Source organism: Drosophila takahashii, chromosome 3L (genome assembly GCF_030179915.1).
Source record: "Drosophila takahashii strain IR98-3 E-12201 chromosome 3L, DtakHiC1v2, whole genome shotgun sequence".
In the NCBI taxonomy this organism is placed as follows: Eukaryota; Metazoa; Arthropoda; class Insecta; order Diptera; family Drosophilidae; genus Drosophila; species Drosophila takahashii.
This window is the reverse complement of record NC_091680.1, coordinates 15,959,652-15,978,850: the sequence shown is the minus strand read 5'-3', so window position 1 is coordinate 15,978,850 and position 19,199 is coordinate 15,959,652. Positions and strand designations below refer to the sequence as shown.

Sequence of the window (19,199 nt, the reverse complement as noted above, 5' to 3'; positions counted from 1 at the left end):
TCCCTTCAATGCTTTCACTAATCCTGTAAATAACATCCTGACTCGATTGTCCAATCCAGTCACGTAGCTTTGCGGTAAGTCTTTAAAGGGATCTTCTTTAAAGTTGACAAATTCTCTACTCAAAAAGATGATAAATTGGCTAGCATCAGCTTCAAAATTAAATGTTTCCAATTCAACCCAACAAAAAATGCCGGTATTCAGTTGAAATTCCAACCTTTAGCCCCTTTTCCCCCAATAAATCCCAATCGACCGAATGTTATTTACTGCTCAAATGGCTTTTAATCGCTGCTTAGCACTTTAATTAAATTTTTACAACTACCAAACAAAGAGGAAATCAAATCGCATTGGCTCAACAAAGGCCAAAGAGAGACCAATAAAAAAAGGGTCGCCAAATGAGGGTCAAACTGTGGGTGGGGGGATTGGGATTAGCTGAATCCGGAGGGCCGAAGGGTTTCTAGGAAGAGGGCAATGAGGACGACTAAATCGAGTCGGGACTAACGCACTTATCCTTTTTGTTTTCCCCATCAAGGACGAGAAGCGAACGGAGGAGCACAACGTGGTCATATTGGTCGAGTTTGCGATTGCTTTGATGTCCATATTGGATTCGATTAATCGCGAGTCCTTCCAGCGATTCCGTCTCCGCATAGGACTCAATCATGGCCCAGTGATTGCCGGTGTGATTGGCGCCCAGAAACCGCAATATGATATCTGGAGTAATACGGTTAATGTGGCCTCACGCATGGACTCGTGTGGCGTAATGGGAAGACTTCAGGTGAGTCAAGGATCGTGGTGATTTAGGCAAAAATCGGTTTGAACGTTTTAAAATCAGCAATCTTTAGTAGAGATTGTTATTATTAGATTAAATAATTTGGTACACACCTAAATTACACAGGAACACAAAATTAAACTTTGGGAAATTTCCACGAACCATTTCAAGTTTTCCATGATATTTGGGTGCTCCTGAGTAAAAGTCCCATACAAAATTATTTTCCATCACCTACAGGTTCCGCGGTATAGCTAAGAATACAAAAAACCGATGTTTGCCGACATTTTTAATTACGTGGCCTATATAATTGGACCAACCTTTATTATTTTCGGTAGGACCTACTCTCAATACATCAAGGCATTCCTAAAAAATAGTCCCCATTGTGAACCATTGCCCATGTCTTTGGAATTCGACGCCAAAGTTGAAAATCCCAAAATTGTAGAGATTTTTCTGATGGAAAAACAATTCTGAGGATTAAATCTTGAATGGAAGTAATTTTAACTTTTCATTGTATCTATTGTTCATTGTATGCTTTAATTTCGCTTTAAAGCGATTTCATGAGAATATTTTTTATTGGATTTATTATACTAATAAAACCGTTTTTTTTATTTCATTATCTACTCCTAAATGTTGTCAAATTTTAAAAAAGTCAAGGCATCCTACAGAATGGGAGTAAACATTTACATTTCTCTGTGTATGTTCAGTGAACGTATTTTAGTTTCTTAGTTCTAGAGGTTGCCATGACTTATTCAAAATTTGACAACATTTAGGAGTAGATAATGAAATAAAAAAATCGGTTTTATTAGTATAAGAAATCCAATAAAATGTTCTCATGAAAACGCTTTAAACCGAAATTAAAGCATACAATGAACAATAGATACAATGAATAGTTAAAATTACTTCCATTCAAGTTTTAATCCTCAGAATTGTTTTTCCATCAGAAAAATCTCTACAATTTTGGGATTTTCAACTTTGGCGTCGAATTCCAAAGACATGGGCAATGGTTCACAATGGGGACTATTTTTTAGGAATGCCTTGATGTATTGAGAGTAGGTCCTACCGAAAATAATAAAGGTTGGTCCAATTATATAGGCCACGTAATTAAAAATGTCGGCAAACATCGGTTTTTTGTATTCTTAGCTATACCGCGGAACCTGTAGGTGATGGAAAATAATTTTGTATGGGACTTTTACTCAGGAGCACCCAAATATCATGGAAAACTTGAAATGGTTCGTGGAAATTTTTGGCTGTGTACCTGTGTTATAGAACAAATTTCTGCTTTTCTCATAATTATTATTATCATAATTTTCCTCCAAAAATATTACTTTTTTGCCCGAAATGTGTCAAAAAATTGTCCAAGTACAAAGGGTATACCTCTTTGACTTTGTAATAATATTCTCAACAGATTAGCTCTTAAACCTAAAATCTTTAGTTTTAATAATTGTTCCCAAAAAATAAATGATGTAACCCCTTAAAAAAAATAAAAAAATTTACAACAATTTCTTGGTAGGCGGACATAAAAAAGACAGCTAGTCATAAAACTTAGGCAGCTATTATCCTAACTTTCTATGTATGAACTCTTAGAATCAGATAGCGAATCATCTAAAATTTAACTTCTGCTGAATTAAATTTCAATAAAATTACAATACAATTTAATACTATAGTATAGTCGCATAAAATAAACGAAGATTTGAAATTCACATATTTTTCCCTCCACAGACTACCGAAAACACGGCAAAGATATTGATGAGCGCTGGATACGAGTGCGAGTGCCGAGGCCTGACCTACGTCAAGGGCAAGGGCAATCTAGTCACCTACTTTGTAAAGACACCTTTCGATGGGAAATTGTAAATCACCCACTTGCTGTTGATACCTACTATTTAATGGATATTTATGATCATGTACACGTAGCATAGGCCAAAAGTCACTTCAAAGCATCTTCTTATTTATTTTGAGCTTTTCATTTTAGTTGTAATGAATTTGCCAGCATTTAAAGTACGTTGCTCATCACACGCACATGTTAAGTATTTGTTAGCAACAATTTGTTTTTAGTTAGTTAGTAGAATTAAACGGTTATTGACTATTTCGTACAATTTGTTAGCTAATCTTATGCGTAGCCATCACTAAAACAGCGAATAATTACACTGTGCAGCATTTTTAGTGCTTTTTAAATTTACCTCGATGGATGCTATATTTTTGGATTCGTTACGAATTCCCAAGTTAAACTGCGTTTTCCAAAAAGTTCCCCGACGCAAGGATTCTTAGCAAAAGGACCTCAAAGTTCGAAAAATGCTGAAATTGGCCAACTTTGCGGAGCTCTCAGAGGCAAATGGATGCATTGTTTGAATCGATGTTAAAGTTTTTTAAAAGATACACCCTTTATCTTTTAAACCCCATACTTAAAAAATTTTTAAGATTTTTTTTAAGGCAGAAACAAATTCTAGAAAACATAGTCAAAAAACATGAAAGTATACAGCTGCGGTCAAAATGGTAGTAGTGTTGCCGCCCTGTGTATTTAAAAGTTTGTTGTTGTAATTGATCTTTTCCTGGTAATATTGTATTGATTATAATTTTACTATTAGACTAATTGGATAAGAAAAAATTATAACATCAAACTTTTAAAAACACAAGGCGGCAACACTGCTACTATTTTGACCGCAGCTGTATGTTTTTCAGTTTTGTGACTATGTTTTTTGGAATTTATTTCTGCCTTAAAAAAAATCCTAAAATTATTTTATGTATGGGGTTTGAAAGATAAAGGGTGTATCTTTTAAAAAACTTTAACTTCGAACCCAGCCATGCATCCATTTGCCTCTGAGAGCTCCGCAAAGTTGGTCAATTTCAGCATTTTTCGAACTTTGAGGTCCTTTTGCTAAGAATCCTTGCGTCGGGGAACTCTTTGGAAAACGCAATTTTACTTGGGAATTCGTAACGAATCCAAAAATATAGCATTCATCGAGGTTAATTTTTGATGCTGCATAGTGTTATATACGATTCGAATTAAAATTATGATAGACAAAGAAATGCAAATTAGCCCACCCTAGCCCAAAATTAACCAACAAATAAATATAGCCAAAAAACAACATATCTATTTACTAACTGCTCTGTTGAATTCTTACCTGAGGCTCTCAAGATATGTTCTGTCGCTATTCTCTACCTTTCGAGCACTATATAAATTAATATTTTTCAACTATACTATTTTTTTAAACGACACTAGTTAAATTCTGTAAAAAGAATCAATTAAAACTCTATATATTTTTTTACTCGAAGGTTTTTTACTGTTACTAAACTATTCACTACATCATATTTTGATATATTTATGTATATAACTAAATAAGATAAAAGCCACCAAAGCGAACTACTTTTTAAGACAAATCTAAGCTCAACAACCGCATCTTGTGTACCTAACATATCCCAACAATTTACACAATACCTCCGACAAAAACTGACCTGCTTCTATGTGCAAATTGTATTCCCAATGGATTTCAACTGAACTCCCGAGATTTGGAAACTGATTTTGAAATATCTACGCTGGAATAAAATTGTTAAATAAACTGTTTGTAAAAACCCTCTAAACACGCTGCAGTAGTTCTTAAAGTAGAGTCATTGAACAATATTTGATATTATTAAACAATTTAATTGATTTTTATTAAATGATAAATAAAGGAAATCAATGAAATATTACAAAGTATTTAAGTCAAGTGTGTGTTTAATTATATGAGAAAGACGAAGATCTTTAAAAAGTGATCTACATTTGTGTAAGTATTTCTAATCCTTATCTCAAGAGCAACGAGAGAGTCAAGTGGAGTTCAACCTTATCTATAAATAACTCTAGCACTTTGAAACCAGATTAAGGCCGTCGTAAAACCCACCCCCAACGAGTATGTTAAATATAAAGGATCCCAACGGATATAGAGATAATCAGTACTCAATATAGGCTTAAAAGCTCAACTACTTTGCGTAACAAATTTTAAGGGAGCTCCCACAAATAGCACTATAATTTTGTGTGTTTAAACTTTAAGGGAAACTTACAGTGTTAATGCAAATGGAAGAAACAGTGATACTCCGAACAAATGAATATTATTAATTTTATAACACATTACTTTTAAACCTAAAATTATTATGACATAATGGTATAATATTGCAAACAATTTGATCTAGGAAGGTTATTTAGGCTCAATTGAGTGGAGAGGAGTTTGTTTATGTGATAGTCTGATGAGAAAGAATTTTTGAAGTGCTTCGGGATCTCAGTTTACAAACAAAATTTTGTAAGCAATGCAGAAACGATAACGTGCCCGGCCGATCTTAAATGCTGCTGGGGTCAGCAGTGTTCTCCAACCACATCGCCTCGTATGTCGCAGCCTTTGTTAGAATTGGTTCGCCTGGGTGCTTGGTCAGCATTCTCGGATCTCGAATAACCATAAGCACATAAACACGACGCATGCGCAGACCACGAGACTCCGCCGAGATCCCAACTCGAGTCTGCCTTGACATTCAGTTGCCGTCGCGGCCTTCCAAGATCAAGATCTTATAGTTCCTCGCACGGATAATTTTTTTTTTTTAAGTTCCAATCTAAAGTGTATCCACCGTTTCCTGCAGCTTTAGCAACTTAAAGGAATATTGGAATATTAATAAGTGGGTGAGATTTGTAAGTTCAGTTGAATTTTACACATCGAAATTTAATGTTTCTAAATAAATAAAATATTAAAATACAATATTGTACTACTAAAACTACAATTTATATTGTAACTTACCTGATGCCTTAACTAAAGTGAAATTTCAAGACGATTCTGAAGAGCTTACATATGTTATTTGTACATAAATTCGTTTACAACAACCAACTAGAGATATTAACACCGACAGATATGGTTTATAAATATTAAACTAAGAAATTAGTGCAAAAATGTACAATCTCTTAAATATTTCCTCATTGAGTCTCGATTTCCTAGTTCAAAAGGGAGAAAAATCTATTTTTGGATATAATTTTAGGAAACTAGCACAAAAAATACATGTTTCTTTTGTTGAAATACCATATGTATATTCGTATAACAAAGACGTACTAACTAAATGGTCTTAAAACTACGCCTATTTCGGGAGATTCATCTAAACACAGGCTCTCGGTTCTTGAGCTGGAATACTGCACGAATATTCGAAATACAAATCAGTACCAAGACAAAAGTGGGTTCTAAAAATATTGTTTAGCAGGATGACGCTAGAGAGATTCTCTAAATACAGGTATTTTTTGAGTTTCCAGCTCGAAAACGAGATGAAATACTTAAACAAACTAGAATATAGGACGGGACTCAATCCAATCGATTGATGGCGAGATAAATCAGGGAGAAACAAAAGGTATAACAAATCACACAGCAAACGGCAAATGAAATCAGGAATCTAGCGATGCCGTCGTCGCGTCTCTAGAAGTGCGGCAGGCAGACCTTGCCGGCGAATAGCTCGGAGACGACGGTGATCCAGAGGGCCAGGACGAACATGATGTAGGATATGCCGATCTTAAAGGTGTTGGGCAGCTGGTAGGCCTGACCGCCGATCTCCTCCACGTGGAATCCCAGCGGGAAGACGACGGCCGCCATGCAGAAGAGCACCATGGCCGTGAAGCCCACCCAGCGGGCGTAGGGAATCACATTCCGGTTGCAAGAGGACGAGGCCAGCAGAATCACCGTGGTGGTCACGCAGATGCAGCCCACAAAGATGCAGATCAGGGCGATTAGCCATTCCGGCTGCAGGTCGGGGGTGTAGCACACCTGGGGTCGGTTATATAGCGTCATGCAGGTCCACATCAGTCCCAGTCGAATGTCACCTGGAAATATCCAAAAATTAATTAATGCAAAAGGTACTTCCTGGTTTTCTCTCTCTATTTACCCGTTCCGGACTCTGTGATAATCCAATCGGGCAGCGCCAGACTTACGATCGCAAACACATCGGCCGCCATAAAGAGCGTTGCACTAATTGTCGTTAGTTTATCCATTTTAATCAGGAATTTATGTTTATTTTCAGTTTGTTCTTGTTTTTATTTTGTCTCTCAGCTGCCAGTAATGCACTAAAAAAGGCCTAACTGCGATAGCATGGGCTGCTTTTATCGAAGGAACCAGTTCTTGGAACCAGTTCAATATTGGCAAAGTGCGCGCCAACTTTTGAATTTCGAAGAGTTCTGTTTGTAATTACAAGATTTAGAAATCCATTTCAATTTTTTTTATTAAATTATATATGGTGAACATTTTTTAGAATAAAAGAAGGTTAAACAATCTCTTTTATTTATTTGTGTTAAGCTTTTTAGATTTAGATTGAGTATATTTTATACATACTATTGAAAATGGTAAAATCCAAGGTAAACAAAAAAGAAGATATAAGATTCATTTTGCTATAGGTTATGTTAAATAAATATTTAAAGCAGAGCATGTTAATATCCTATGTCCCATGGGTGAACATTTTTATCAAAAACAAGACTGGGAAACTGGTAAAGAACAATAAAGCATAAAGTTAATTATAGCTATGAAGGTAATTAAAACCGCAGACAGAACTGCATACGACTCCCTTGGTTACCAATATAGTCGTGTGATATGCACTGGCATTTGAGGCAGTCCGTCTGACCGGCGTATAAAAATAAAGTTACAATTCCAATTATAGGTGAGGGAATTGAATGTGGCCACGTCACTTGACCGCCGCTGACGTGTCCTTAGTTTACTTAGTTCGTCCAGGTTGACCCAGGTTATGCGGCCGGTCAGCGTTATAAACGGGGTGGGTTCAGTTCGGGTGGATAGGATAGAATAGGATAGGATAGGAGGTGCCTGTGCTTATATCTGCCCAGTGATATCTGTTGGCGGTCGGCGGTCTTTCGGCCCCTCCAATGCCCCATAATTGCCGGTCAGGAGCTTGTGGGGCTTGCTTTTTATCGCCCTGCGGGCCATGTAATTCTCGTATTATTAGCAAATTTCATTTGCATTCATTCACTTTTCGGATGTGCAACCCAACACTTGCGCGGTTCGGTTCTCCACCGGCATTCTCATTCGCTTTCGTCGCGACATCGAGGAGCCCAAACACGAAATTGAAATTGAAATCGAAACCACCGCGAAATCCTGGCGGATGGGGTTATTGACTAATGGAGATTTGTTTGTTGATTAGTTCGATTCCTGTTTACAAATGTATCTAAATTATGCTATGCTGTGATATCCGACAAGCTGGATTGATTTTCAAATGGTTGGACAAATACAGTGGGGCGGTGAGCATATACAATCTCATTAAATGTTATTATGTTATTAAATATTATAACTACTCAATTTTAAAATATTTATATAGGTTTAGTAGCAAAATTTTAACAATTTTATAAAGTAAAGTAATTAATTTATTTTAGGAATGTAGAGCCAATAACAATATTAATTTGGTATTATTATACCCTTGCAGAGGGTATTATGATTTCAGTCAGAAGTTTGCAACGCAGTGAAGGAGACGTTTCCGACCCCATAAAGTATATATATTCTTGAGTAGCATCACAAGACGAGTCGATCTAGCTATGTCCGTCTGTCCGTCTGTCCGTCTGTCCGTCCGTCTGTCCGTCTGTCCGTCTGTCCGTCTGTCCGTCTGTCTGTTTCTACGCAAACTAGTCTCTCAGTTTTTGAGCTATCGGGATAAAACTTTCCCAAAAGTCTTCTTTCTATTGCAGGTAGTATATATGTCGGAGCCGACCGGATCGGACAACTATATCTTATAGCTCCCATAGGAAGGATCGGAAAAAAAAAACTTTAAAAAATTCTAGCTTCGGTGTTTTTTGAAATATTACCTTCTACTTTTGGGGATGTTATTTTTTAAATATTTATGAATTTCGAATTAATTATTTAAAAAATCGGACTACTATATCATATAGCTGCCATAGGAACGATCGGAAAATTAATGGAAAAGTAATAGGAAATAAATTCTAGCTTCTTAGGTTTTTATTGTATTATCTTCTACTCTAGGATATGACTCTTTTTAAATATTTCCGAATTTCAATTTTAATTGGATCAAAATCGGACGACTATATCATATAGCTGCCATAGGAACGATCGGAAAATTAATGAGAAATATTAGAAAATTGAACATTTTTGCGATTTGTTAATTAATAGGAATGATCTGCAAGGGTATATAAGCTTCGGCTGGCCGAAGCTAGCTTCCTTTCTTGTTTTTTTACTCTACTTTCAAGGAAAGGAAAATCTTTATTTACCCAGCATTTTTCTACCAATTTTCTATTTACAGTTCTCCACTTTTGCCCACGAAATCTAAAAGCCTAAACCAGCCATTCGATACCACAGTCGAACAATAACTAGGCCTTTGTATACAAGTTTCATTTATAATAAGGAAACGGATAGCTGCCCACTGGCAGTTCTTGGCACGACATGGTCGTGTCCGAATCAGAATCCGAGTTTCTGTCTGAGTCTGAACCTGAACCTATGAGTGAGCACCAGGCGGCTATTGACGGGTAAGGTTGAAAATAAAAATTAAATAATAACCTCTGTATTTTCACTAATCTGCTTTCTTGTATCTGAAGAACTCAAGATAATTTGCCTATAAGTCAAGCTCATGAAGGGGAAGTTGACTGCAAACCTGAGAGTATAGAGAAGCAAGAAGATATCAACCAAAAAGCGGTTAGTACAGACATTGCAGAGCCCAAGGATCTGACGGAAAATCAAACAGATATCAGCAGTCCTACGAGGGAAGATAATCAAGAGGATTCAAATAATCCGAAGAGCGAGGAAAGGCTCTTGCTTTCAATGTAAGATTAACTGAAATATAGATATAATTTAGAAATAACTTTACAGTTCTTCATTTTTAGAGACGATGATCCAGACATCACAGAGGCCAAGGATATTCAGAACACTAAAACAAACATAGATAGTTCAAAAAGTGATGATAATCGAGAGGAACCGCAGGAAAATCAAACAGAAATAAGTAGTCCAACAAGCGAGGAAGGGCTTTCGCTATTCATGTAAGATTAACGGAAATACGGATATAATATGGAGATCATTTTTAAAAATACTTATTTTTAGAGATCTGCAGGAAAATAAAATAGATAAAGAAGATAATCCCGAGGAGCCACTAGAAATTCAAACAGAAATAATTAGTCCAGCGAAAGAAGATACCACAAGACCCCTTGTTCTAGAAGAAAGGCACTCGTTGTCCATGTAAGAATAAATTTAAAAGTTGGTTACAATTTTAAGTTTATTTAAAAATAATTTATTTCTAGAGCCGAGACAAAAAAGCGGAGAGCAAGTGTGTATTCCAACGAGCTGCTCTTCATACCCAAAGAACTGGCGCGCAGTGAACTTCAGCAGCGCACAAGGAGCCTGAGTAGATACGCCAAGAACCGGGAATATCACCTGCGAATGTTGAAATTTCCCGTGGGTTCCGGTCGACCTCGCTACGTGGCCAAACAAATGAAAAAGGTTCGGGAGGACTACCAACCGACATTGAATCAACCCCATAATGAATCCGAAACCAACGACTGCCAGGCGGACATCAAAGTGGAAGAGTTCATGGATGATCCATCCGAGGAATGCCAAAATCCCAAGGAGCTGCCCCTAAATATGCCCGATTTGGGGGCAGAAAGTGAAGAGGTGAAGAATCAACTGCCCGACGACGAGGAAATCAGCATTATATTGTTCGATTTGGTGAAGAAGGAAGTCGACCCGAACGATCCGTTGGAGGAGGAGAACCGAAGAATTCTGCAGAGCCAGCGGGAAAGTGTGATAAAAACGAGCAAGCGTCGACACTATCCCTACTTGTGCTGGCACAGTCCCGATCAAGAGGTTCTGGACTTTAAGATGGAGCTTACGAAGCCAGAAATTCAAGTGGGCTTTTGTGAGGCGAATAATGAGGAAGTGGAGGAGCTGGCACTTCCTGATCCTGAGATTGAACAGCCCCCAGAAGTGGAGAACCATCAAGAGGAGCCATCAGTCATAATTAATTATCCTGAACCCCAGAACCAGTTAACCAATGAAACTCCAACAGAAGAGCCAGTTGAAGAAGATGTGCCTGCCCATAACTTTACCCCCGAAGATCCCAGTCAATCAACTAGTTCCGTACTGCGTCAGCAGCTAATGCATCACATTGTGCAGCCCAATTTGTGCAGCCAGGAATTGTGTCAATCCATTCAGTCCAATAACAACGCCGTGGATCGGGTAAATCAAAATCTCCGGCAACAACAGTTTATTGAGCCTTCTCAAGAGCAGAGTCTTCAGTGGAATCCACAAACGAATCAAACATTCCACAAGCAACAGTTGCACCTGCAGCAGCAATATATGCAGCAGCAACTGCATCATCCATCGTCGTCGAGCCAACAGCAACAGGAGGTTATTTACCAGCAACATCGGCACGAGGCGGAGGACAAGCTGCAGCAGATGAGGGTCATGTACCAGAGGATCAAGTGCCGGGAGGAGGACCAACTGCATCAGCTGGGCAGATCCCTGAAGAAGCTCCTGGACGAACGACACACCTGCGAGCGTCAGCATGCCGAGGAGAAGCGCCTGTTTCTGGCCAAAATGGAGCAGCTGAAGAAGCTGGAGGAGAAACTGAAGGCGGACAGAGAGCAACTGCAGCGCCAACTGAGATCGGATCTTAGGACTCTGGAGCTGAGGATTGCCGACCAGCAGGCTTTGGCCTGGTCCTGGCAGCAGCAGCAGCAACAATTGCTGGTGCAACAGCAATCCCAACAGCAGCAGCAGCAACAGCAGCACTTTATGCATCATCATCCGCACAGCCAGGAGCCGCATCATCATCCCAATCAGGAGCCATATATGCAGCCTTCGTTCCTCTACGATCCACCAGCCTATGTTTACCCAACTATGCCAGCCTATCATCAGGAATCGATGGTCTTTCAACAGCGAATTCAAGCCTATCACGATCAGCAGGATCAGAATTACAATGCAACCGAGTTGCAGAGAAGACTGCACCTGCCACCGCCTTCTGCATATTGCCAATCCAATAGGACCTCCACTGAAGTCAGTCCAAATTCCAGAAAAGTCAGACATCGTCGGGTAAACGCCGATCCCTATCCCTTGGCCCAATTGAGAGCGATGACTCTGCCACCGGCTGCCGAGATCATGCAGCTCCAGAGGAACCCGCAGATGAGTCAACATCCCCATCCACCTGCTGCCCAGTCGCAGTCGCAAGCCCATCAGCCCAGAAACGAACACTTTGGAATAACCTCTGTCATGACGAATTATGTCGCCAGCTTTATGAATATGCGTGCTGAGAGATAATTACGTTTAATTGCCGAAACGTGCTTACTTGTGATTTAAGTAGGAATTTTTTAAGAGTGTACAAGCTTAATTGTTAGAAAAAAAAAACAAATAATATGGCTCATTTATGTCCTTACTTTTTTTATGACTTTAAAATAATTATATAATACTGTAAATAAGTTAAGACCAAATAAAAAGTTAAACTTGTTTTAAACGTACTTTCATTCACTTTTTAGAGAGGTTAAAGTCTATCAGCTTCGATTGGCTTTACTGGCAGATAAAAATAATAATAATATTCTACGTAGTTATTATGCAAACTGGGATTACTAGATCATCCAATCGAGGAACTATCTGTAAGTGTATACAAAATCTTGAGTTTCTTAATTTTATATTCAATTTAAATAGTTTATTTTTCCATTAATGAGTATTTTAAAAATACAAATATAATTTTTATAGTTTTGTTAAACAGCTTTAGTGATTTAATCTATTTAATATGATTTAATGTATAAAAAATCTTGAGTTTCTTAATTTTATATTACATTTAAAAAGTTTATTTTTCATTAATACGTATTTTCAAAATACAAATACAATTTTTATAGTTATTTTAAATATCTATTAGTGATTTAATCGACCTATGTTTACTATTGAGAACTTTATCGGGACTCGAGTTTTTTTAAATACTAAATTCTTTTTTACTAAATTTATAAATGGTTAAAGAGATACCTTGCCTTTAAATATTTTTAAACTGAATATTGCAACCTATTGTATTAAATATTATGGCTTTGTAGCTAAGTAAAATAACAATTAACGGATGTTAGTTTGTACCTACTATAATACAATTATTAAAAAAGGTATCACTGCTATCCAAAGTAAATACCCATTTTATTTTCCTCAAGGTTAATAAACAGACTTAAATAATATTTCTTTCTATCTACTGTCCCTGGGAGGAGTTCGCACCAAGCCGGGATGCCAGAAGCAGTTGGAGCAACTGCAGCGCGGACAGTGCCAGCAGTTTCCGCACTTCATGCACACGTTGCCAGCTCCGTGTTGGGCGGCCGAGGGATAGGGGGCGTGGCTGGGGGTGGCGCCACCACTGGGCCACAAATCCTTGTTCCGGAGGCAGGATCGACTGCGCTTCGGACTGGCTGAACGGGCTCGGGGCAAACCCACAGAGGAGGGAGATCCTACAGGCGGTGATTGGGGAGATGGTGCTCCCGATGGCGGTTCTGGGTCACAAGGAGCTGGTACCAGAGGATCAGGAGAATCTTTCTTCGCCGGACTCCTGGCTCCTGGCTGATCCAGAAACTTAACAGCGGGCGCATAGAGCTGGAAGGCCAGGGGTTGGGTTGGAATCTGGAGTTCCCGTTCCCTTCGCAATTCGGACAGCAGGCGGTTGAAGGGCAGGTCGTATCGCAACAATTGCTGCGCCGGCAGCTGCGAGTCCTGTGCAGGACTCGTCATCAGCTGCTGCGGCGGCAAGGGCTGCGATACCGCCACTGGTAACAAGTTCCAGGATTGGGGCACTGGAATCAGGCTGCAAAAGTAAACGGGCGTGTGATCTGAATTGGGTGTAGTCAAGCAAAAGATGGGCGGCCACAAAGAGGGTCCTGAATGGCAATGTGGAGTCATCACCGGAGGTCCTTCCTGTCGATGAGTCACCGATGGTTTTGGCACTGGAGCTTTTGGAGTAGATAGCGAATCGTATCCACAGCATGCTCCTCCAATGGGACAACACTGCTGGCACTGAAAGCTGCAAGCAGGCGACTGGACGGGATTAGAGTTGGTATTTTGATTCTGATTCGGATTGGTAATGGGAATGGGACTAGTTGTCCCTGTTTGTGGCGGGCAGAAACTGTCCAAGTAGCCCCCATTGAACTGCGAACAGCTGGAGCAGATCATCTGATTCTTGTACTCATCCAAATTGAAGGAGTTGGGCAGGGGTACGTTGCAGTCGATGCTGAAAAGTTATAGAAATATGAAAATAAAGATGTATAGTAAAAATACTATTGTACCAATTAGAAATATTTCCGAGTCATGAAAACTTCGATTTACAATTTATTTTACCAGCTTAAATAGTATTTAAATGCCTCTCTGTTACACTACAATACAACTAAAACGAATTTGATTTACTGAGTTATGAAAACTCGGCAGTATAATTAAATATTGGAATACTTATATTATTCTATCCTATCGCCATACTGGTCTATTTTGAATTTGTAAATATAAATTATTTAAATGTAGTTTTCTTTAATTTAGGAGTTCTTACTTTCTTACTGTCATTTAATAAATGTAATATGTTAACTTCTATTAAAATTCTAAAATAATTGCAGAAATATCTTTACTAATTTTACTCAAGTTTTCAGCCTACCTTAGACCCTCGGGACATTCGGTGACTAAGCACATTCCCACCCGCGGTGGCTCCACCTCCGACTTGAAAGCCACCTCGTTGTTAGACTGCATCGACAGTGGAGCATAGCACATGTTGAACTGCTGCTGGGGATTCGTTTGCGACGGCAAGGCATTTCCATTTGCATTTCCACTGGGTATCACCTTTCCCGAGGACGTTGCATTGCATCCATGTTCACAGCTCTCCGTGCAAAACATCTTGAACTCTCCAATTTGGCTACAGTGCTCACCACTTAAAGTGGCTAACTCCAGAATATTACAATTTTGTACATGCTAAGCCACAAAAAGTGTAGAACTTTTTAAAAACGTATGATTGAACAATACTGATGACTGGGTTTAATCCCGGATTTTATAGTAAGTGTTTGATCTATTAGAAATATCGGAATAAAAGATTTAATGCTCTTTATGGTATGCTATAAAAATTAATAAACAGTGTATTTAATCATCCAAACTAATCTTATAACCAGAAATTATTGCTAGATGCATGTAATAATCAAGTTAGCATTACATATTCGTTTGGAAGTTCTTTTTATTTTGACAATTAAATTTAATGACATTAAAAACATAAACAGCATGTAGAAAAAGTTCACCCCAGCTTTTTACCCTCCCGGATAGAACACCAAAATTTGTCGAAAATGGAATCCCAAAACAACAGTGAATCCTCGGGGCAAAAGACCAAACCTACTGAGGAACCCGCATCCAAGTGCTGTTTTGTGATAACCGTGGGAAGTGATGGACTAATCGAAATTAGTTCCCACAATCCAGACTCCAAAGTTGAACAAAATGGAATAGGCAGTGATGACTCCACATCGACGAACGAGCCTTCGGTGTCTAAGAAGCAGCGCTTCAGCATAGCCGTTCTTAAAGAGGATTCCAATGAAACCGTTGATAGTCCATCTAAAACTCCCGAGAAGATCAACACTAATGTCGAAGTGCCAGAAGAAACGACGAAAACCGAAGTTTTGCCCCGTTTCGTAAAGATCTGCAATAAAGATCTGGCAAATAGGCCTTCATTCGTGGTTCTCGAAGATGCTTTGGCCAGAGATCGTATTAAACAAGATCTGGAGCAACCCAAGTTAGACCAAGACCAGAAAAGTACCCAAGTTGAAGCTGAGACAGGAGAAAGTTGTCCCAATAAGAGTATGGCATCCACAAATACCGAGCTTAAAGGTAAAATATTTATAATATTTATTTTAAGTTTATTTTATTATGTTTCCTCGTAAGGGACTTCTAATTATCATTCACATTATCCGTAGATAATGCAGTACCACCTCTTCGGAAGTTATCCATGCGAACGGCAGCTCAAGTTCGACAAAAACTGTCTGCCTTAAACGCTAAGCAAACGCAATTGGTTTCTGAAACAAGAAAAAAAGCTGACAACAGTTTGCGTGGTCAGAAACAGCAGCAATATCAGCAGAAACAGCAGCAACATTACCCGACACAGCAGCAATTTCAGCCACAGCAGCAACATCAGCAGCCCCTCGGCAATAATTCTCCGTATGTGACCATCAGTTTCTTACCTCTGAATCAGACGAGAGCCACGTCCAACAGTCCTGTGATGTATCCTTGCCAGCAATTCCTGAGTGCTGCGCCGAGCAACATGTCGTGTTGCTCCTGCTGCAGCTGCAGCAATTGCTGTCCGCCAAGGGCAACGCAAGTCTGTCAAATGCCGATGATGGCCAATGGTTGCTGTCAGTTTCCAAATGCGGTTTATGGCAGCAACTGCTGCATGTTGAAACCACCGGATAGCTTTCCAAATAGCGGATCCTGTTGTCCTTTATCGGATCCTTCGATGAGATTTGGCGGGCAATGCAGTCAGCACACGATACATCCCATAATGGTAACTTCGAACTGCGCACTGCAGCAGCAGCAACCAAATATTCCGATTGCTGGGGGTTTTGGCTGCAACCATTGCTCCCCCTTCAGGATGCATCCATATCCCCATCATCCCTGTTGCCATTGTCCAGGGTTCCTGAACCACGAACAGATGTACCAATCGCAGCAGCAGCAGCAACAACCTCCTTGTGTTTGCTGCCCCCTAAAACCAAATCAGCCACCTAATCCGCCATCCAAAGGAGTAAAGGTATTGAAAGCCACTGAAAAACCGATCAATTGTGATGGAGTTAAGCATATATTTAGCAAGAAGCCAAGTGAGATTCCAAAAACACAGACAAAGGAGATGTTTAAGTACCAAGTTGATCAAGAAAACAAAAATAAATCGAGCAATGAGGCACCTCGATCGATTGGAGGTGCTGCAACTTCAATGACCAATTCCAATTGCACCTCATTGTATGTGGCTCGATTTGGAAAGACTTGCTTGGTGCTGAGACCCATAAGAACCGCTATAATGCCACGACTTTTGACCAAGCGAATCAGTCGCTATACCTCGGTGATAGCCTGGCCCGCAAAAAATATTAAATCAAATATTGGAACTAATTAAACTATATATTTTTAAACAAATAATAATAAATTAAGCGATAAACAAATATACAAAACATCTTCCAAGGGACTTTAAATTTTAATATATTAAAGATAAAAACAACAAGAAAGGAAGCTAGCTTCGGCCAGCCGAAGCTTATATACCCTTGCAGATCATTCCTATTAATTAACAAATCGCAAAAATGTTCAATTTTCTAATATTTCTCATTAATTTTCCGATCGTTCCTATGGCAGCTATATGATATAGTCGTCCGATTTTGATCAAATTAAAATTGAAATTCGGAAATATTTAAAAAGAGTCATATCCTAGAGTAGAAGATAATACAATAAAAACCAAAGAAGCTAGAATTTATTTCCTATTACTTTTCCATTAATTTTCCGATCGTTCCTATGGCAGCTATATGATATAGTCGTCCGATTTTGATTAAATTAAAATTGAAATTCAGAAATATTTAAAAAGAGTCATATCCTAGAGTAGAAGATAATACAATAAAAACCAAAGAAGCTAGAATTTATTTCCTATTACTTTTCCATTAATTTTCCGATCGTTCCTATGGCAGCTATATGATATAGTAGTCCGATTTTTTAAATAATTAATTCGAAATTCAGAAATATTTAAAAAATAACATCCCCAAAAGTAGAAGGTAATATTTCAAAAAACACCGAAGCTAGAATTTTTTTAAGTTTTTTTTTCCGATTGTTCCTATGGGAGCTATAAGATATAGTTGTCCGATCCGGTCGGCTCCGACATATATACTACCTGCGATTGAAAGAAGACTTTTGCGAAAGTTTTGTCCCGATAGCTCAAAAACTGAGAGACTAGTTTGCGTAGAAACAGACAGACGGACAGACGGACATGGCTAGATCGACTCGTCTTGTGATGCTGATCAAGAATCTATATACTTTATGGGGTCGGAAACGTCTCCTTCACTGCGTTGCAAACTTCTGACTGAAATCATAATACCCTCTGCAAGGGTATAAAAATAATTTGTATATTTATAAATCCGTTTTCGTTTCACTGCTTAAAATATATTTCGCCAATGTAAGATCATGATTTGAGTCTATTTCCAAACCGTCTTTGACATCGATCTCTACAATTGAGCACCTGAAAAGGAATTATTATAAATAGTTTTGAATACATATTTTTCAAAACAGTTATTACCTATTGTTTTGTAACAATCCGCTCTTCACCAGCTGCCTTCTTGAGAAATAAAACATTCCCGTTTCCACTATATCTCCCTTCCAATCCTGACGTCTTGGTCTGGCATTTAAATCAAATTCCGCTGGAATAAGTTCATCATCCACCTCTTTCCATCGGAGATAATGTGATCTAAAACCAAGTATTTATTAGGTTTAAGATGGTGTTATTAAAAACATAAAATTTACCTCTTAGCTGCAAATACGCAGTCATGAGTCTCAAATTTTTTAACAGCTTCTTGAATGTATTTCGTTTTTAGAAACACGGATGTGCACTGAAACAGGGCAAAGTCTTCAATATTCTTATGCACTTCTAAAAATTCCGTAATCGCATGAATGGAAGGAGTATCGTCTCTAGCGAATTTCTCAGGTCGACGATGAACAATAGCACCATCTGAAAATTAAAATTTAAGAAGACTGATTCCAAGTAACCTATTCAAAACTCACACTTTTGCGCTTCGATGGCAATTCTTTTGTCGTCTGTGGAAACCCAAATGTGTTTAAAGCATGATGAATTTTTAATCGTTATAATTGTGCGGGCCAAAAGTGACAATCCTCCAACTTCAGCTAGGTTTTTCAGATGAATGCCTTTGCTTCCTCCTCTGGCTAAAATTAATGCATGAATGTCATTTTTCAAACTGGAAAAAATTAAGTATTACTTATATATCATGGGGTACATATTTAACTTACCATAACTCTGTACAGTCGGTTTCAAAAACAAAAACAAGAAAAATAAGAAAAATCACGGATTTCAGTTTTATCATTGCGTTGCGCTTTGTAGATCAGGTTTGAATAAAAATGAAAAGGAAAACATGTTGCCCATAGGGAAGTAATCGTTAGGGTGAGCCACTGCGTTTAAATTGTAAAGTAAAGAATAATATAAGAACGAAAAAATATTTGAAGAGTTTACTTTTTATTAACTAAATGTTTTAGCTTTTGATTTTATGTATTTAAAGTTTTTAATTTGAAATTTAAAACCTTTTTTAAAAGCTTTTTACTTGTCCACTCTGAATTTTCTACTATGTAATTCAAACGCACACAATAGCTTAATTTACTTTATTGTGTGTTATTAGGGTGAGCATAAATAAACTCTGTATTTGTACCTTATATATGTGGACTTTGGACTATTACGAACTTCTATTACTCGGCCATGGAGAGTAGTACTG

At 38.3% G+C, this 19,199-nt stretch overlaps 6 protein-coding genes across 7 annotated transcripts in view; 3 read left to right on the top strand and 3 right to left on the bottom strand.

Annotated features, from left to right (window-relative positions):
- Ac76E (adenylate cyclase type 2 Ac76E) overlaps window positions 1–4,462 on the top strand; it is a 44,504-nt gene extending 40,042 nt beyond the window's left edge. Inside the window, exons 19-21 of one of the 2 annotated variants that reach the window (XM_017146679.3) lie at window positions 60–74; window positions 530–772; window positions 2,486–4,462. In XM_017146679.3, coding sequence (XP_017002168.2) covers window positions 60–74; window positions 530–772; window positions 2,486–2,617 — 390 coding nt within the window. In that variant the 3' untranslated portion in view covers window positions 2,618–4,462. The remainder of the gene's footprint in view (window positions 1–59; window positions 75–529; window positions 773–2,485) is intronic. The other variant, XM_070215699.1, reaches the window with a different exon arrangement.
- A 1,267-nt stretch (window positions 4,463–5,729) lies between these two features.
- Window positions 5,730–6,813, bottom strand: LOC108060785 (uncharacterized protein C16orf52 homolog A). The gene is made up of 2 exons (XM_017146645.3): window positions 6,644–6,813; window positions 5,730–6,581 (listed from the first exon to the last, which is right to left on the bottom strand). The coding sequence occupies exons 1-2, from the start codon at window positions 6,747–6,749 to the stop codon at window positions 6,181–6,183; spliced, it is 507 nt and encodes a 168-aa protein (XP_017002134.1). The 5' UTR covers window positions 6,750–6,813; the 3' UTR covers window positions 5,730–6,180.
- A 1,107-nt stretch (window positions 6,814–7,920) lies between these two features.
- Window positions 7,921–12,152, top strand: LOC108060782 (interaptin). Its single transcript, XM_017146642.3, has 6 exons — window positions 7,921–8,000; window positions 9,011–9,233; window positions 9,303–9,527; window positions 9,588–9,740; window positions 9,802–9,936; window positions 9,999–12,152. Exons 2-6 carry the CDS (start codon window positions 9,151–9,153, stop codon window positions 12,010–12,012), a joined length of 2,610 nt encoding a protein of 869 aa, XP_017002131.2. The 5' UTR covers window positions 7,921–8,000; window positions 9,011–9,150; the 3' UTR covers window positions 12,013–12,152.
- Window positions 12,153–12,852: 700 nt separating this feature from the next.
- hale (hale-bopp) lies at window positions 12,853–14,727 on the bottom strand. The gene is made up of 2 exons (XM_017146650.3): window positions 14,360–14,727; window positions 12,853–13,948 (listed from the first exon to the last, which is right to left on the bottom strand). Exons 1-2 carry the CDS (start codon window positions 14,593–14,595, stop codon window positions 12,919–12,921), a joined length of 1,266 nt encoding a protein of 421 aa, XP_017002139.2. The 5' UTR covers window positions 14,596–14,727; the 3' UTR covers window positions 12,853–12,918.
- Window positions 14,728–14,948: 221 nt separating this feature from the next.
- schuy (schumacher-levy) lies at window positions 14,949–16,883 on the top strand. Its single transcript, XM_044396012.2, has 2 exons — window positions 14,949–15,567; window positions 15,654–16,883. Exons 1-2 carry the CDS (start codon window positions 15,033–15,035, stop codon window positions 16,835–16,837), a joined length of 1,719 nt encoding a protein of 572 aa, XP_044251947.2. The 5' UTR covers window positions 14,949–15,032; the 3' UTR covers window positions 16,838–16,883.
- Window positions 16,884–17,798: 915 nt separating this feature from the next.
- On the bottom strand, window positions 17,799–18,831 carry Csas (CMP-sialic acid synthase). The gene is made up of 5 exons (XM_017146654.3): window positions 18,724–18,831; window positions 18,481–18,671; window positions 18,223–18,427; window positions 17,999–18,166; window positions 17,799–17,941 (listed from the first exon to the last, which is right to left on the bottom strand). Exons 1-5 carry the CDS (start codon window positions 18,795–18,797, stop codon window positions 17,833–17,835), a joined length of 747 nt encoding a protein of 248 aa, XP_017002143.2. The 5' UTR covers window positions 18,798–18,831; the 3' UTR covers window positions 17,799–17,832.
- Between the last annotated feature and the right edge of the window lie 368 nt (window positions 18,832–19,199).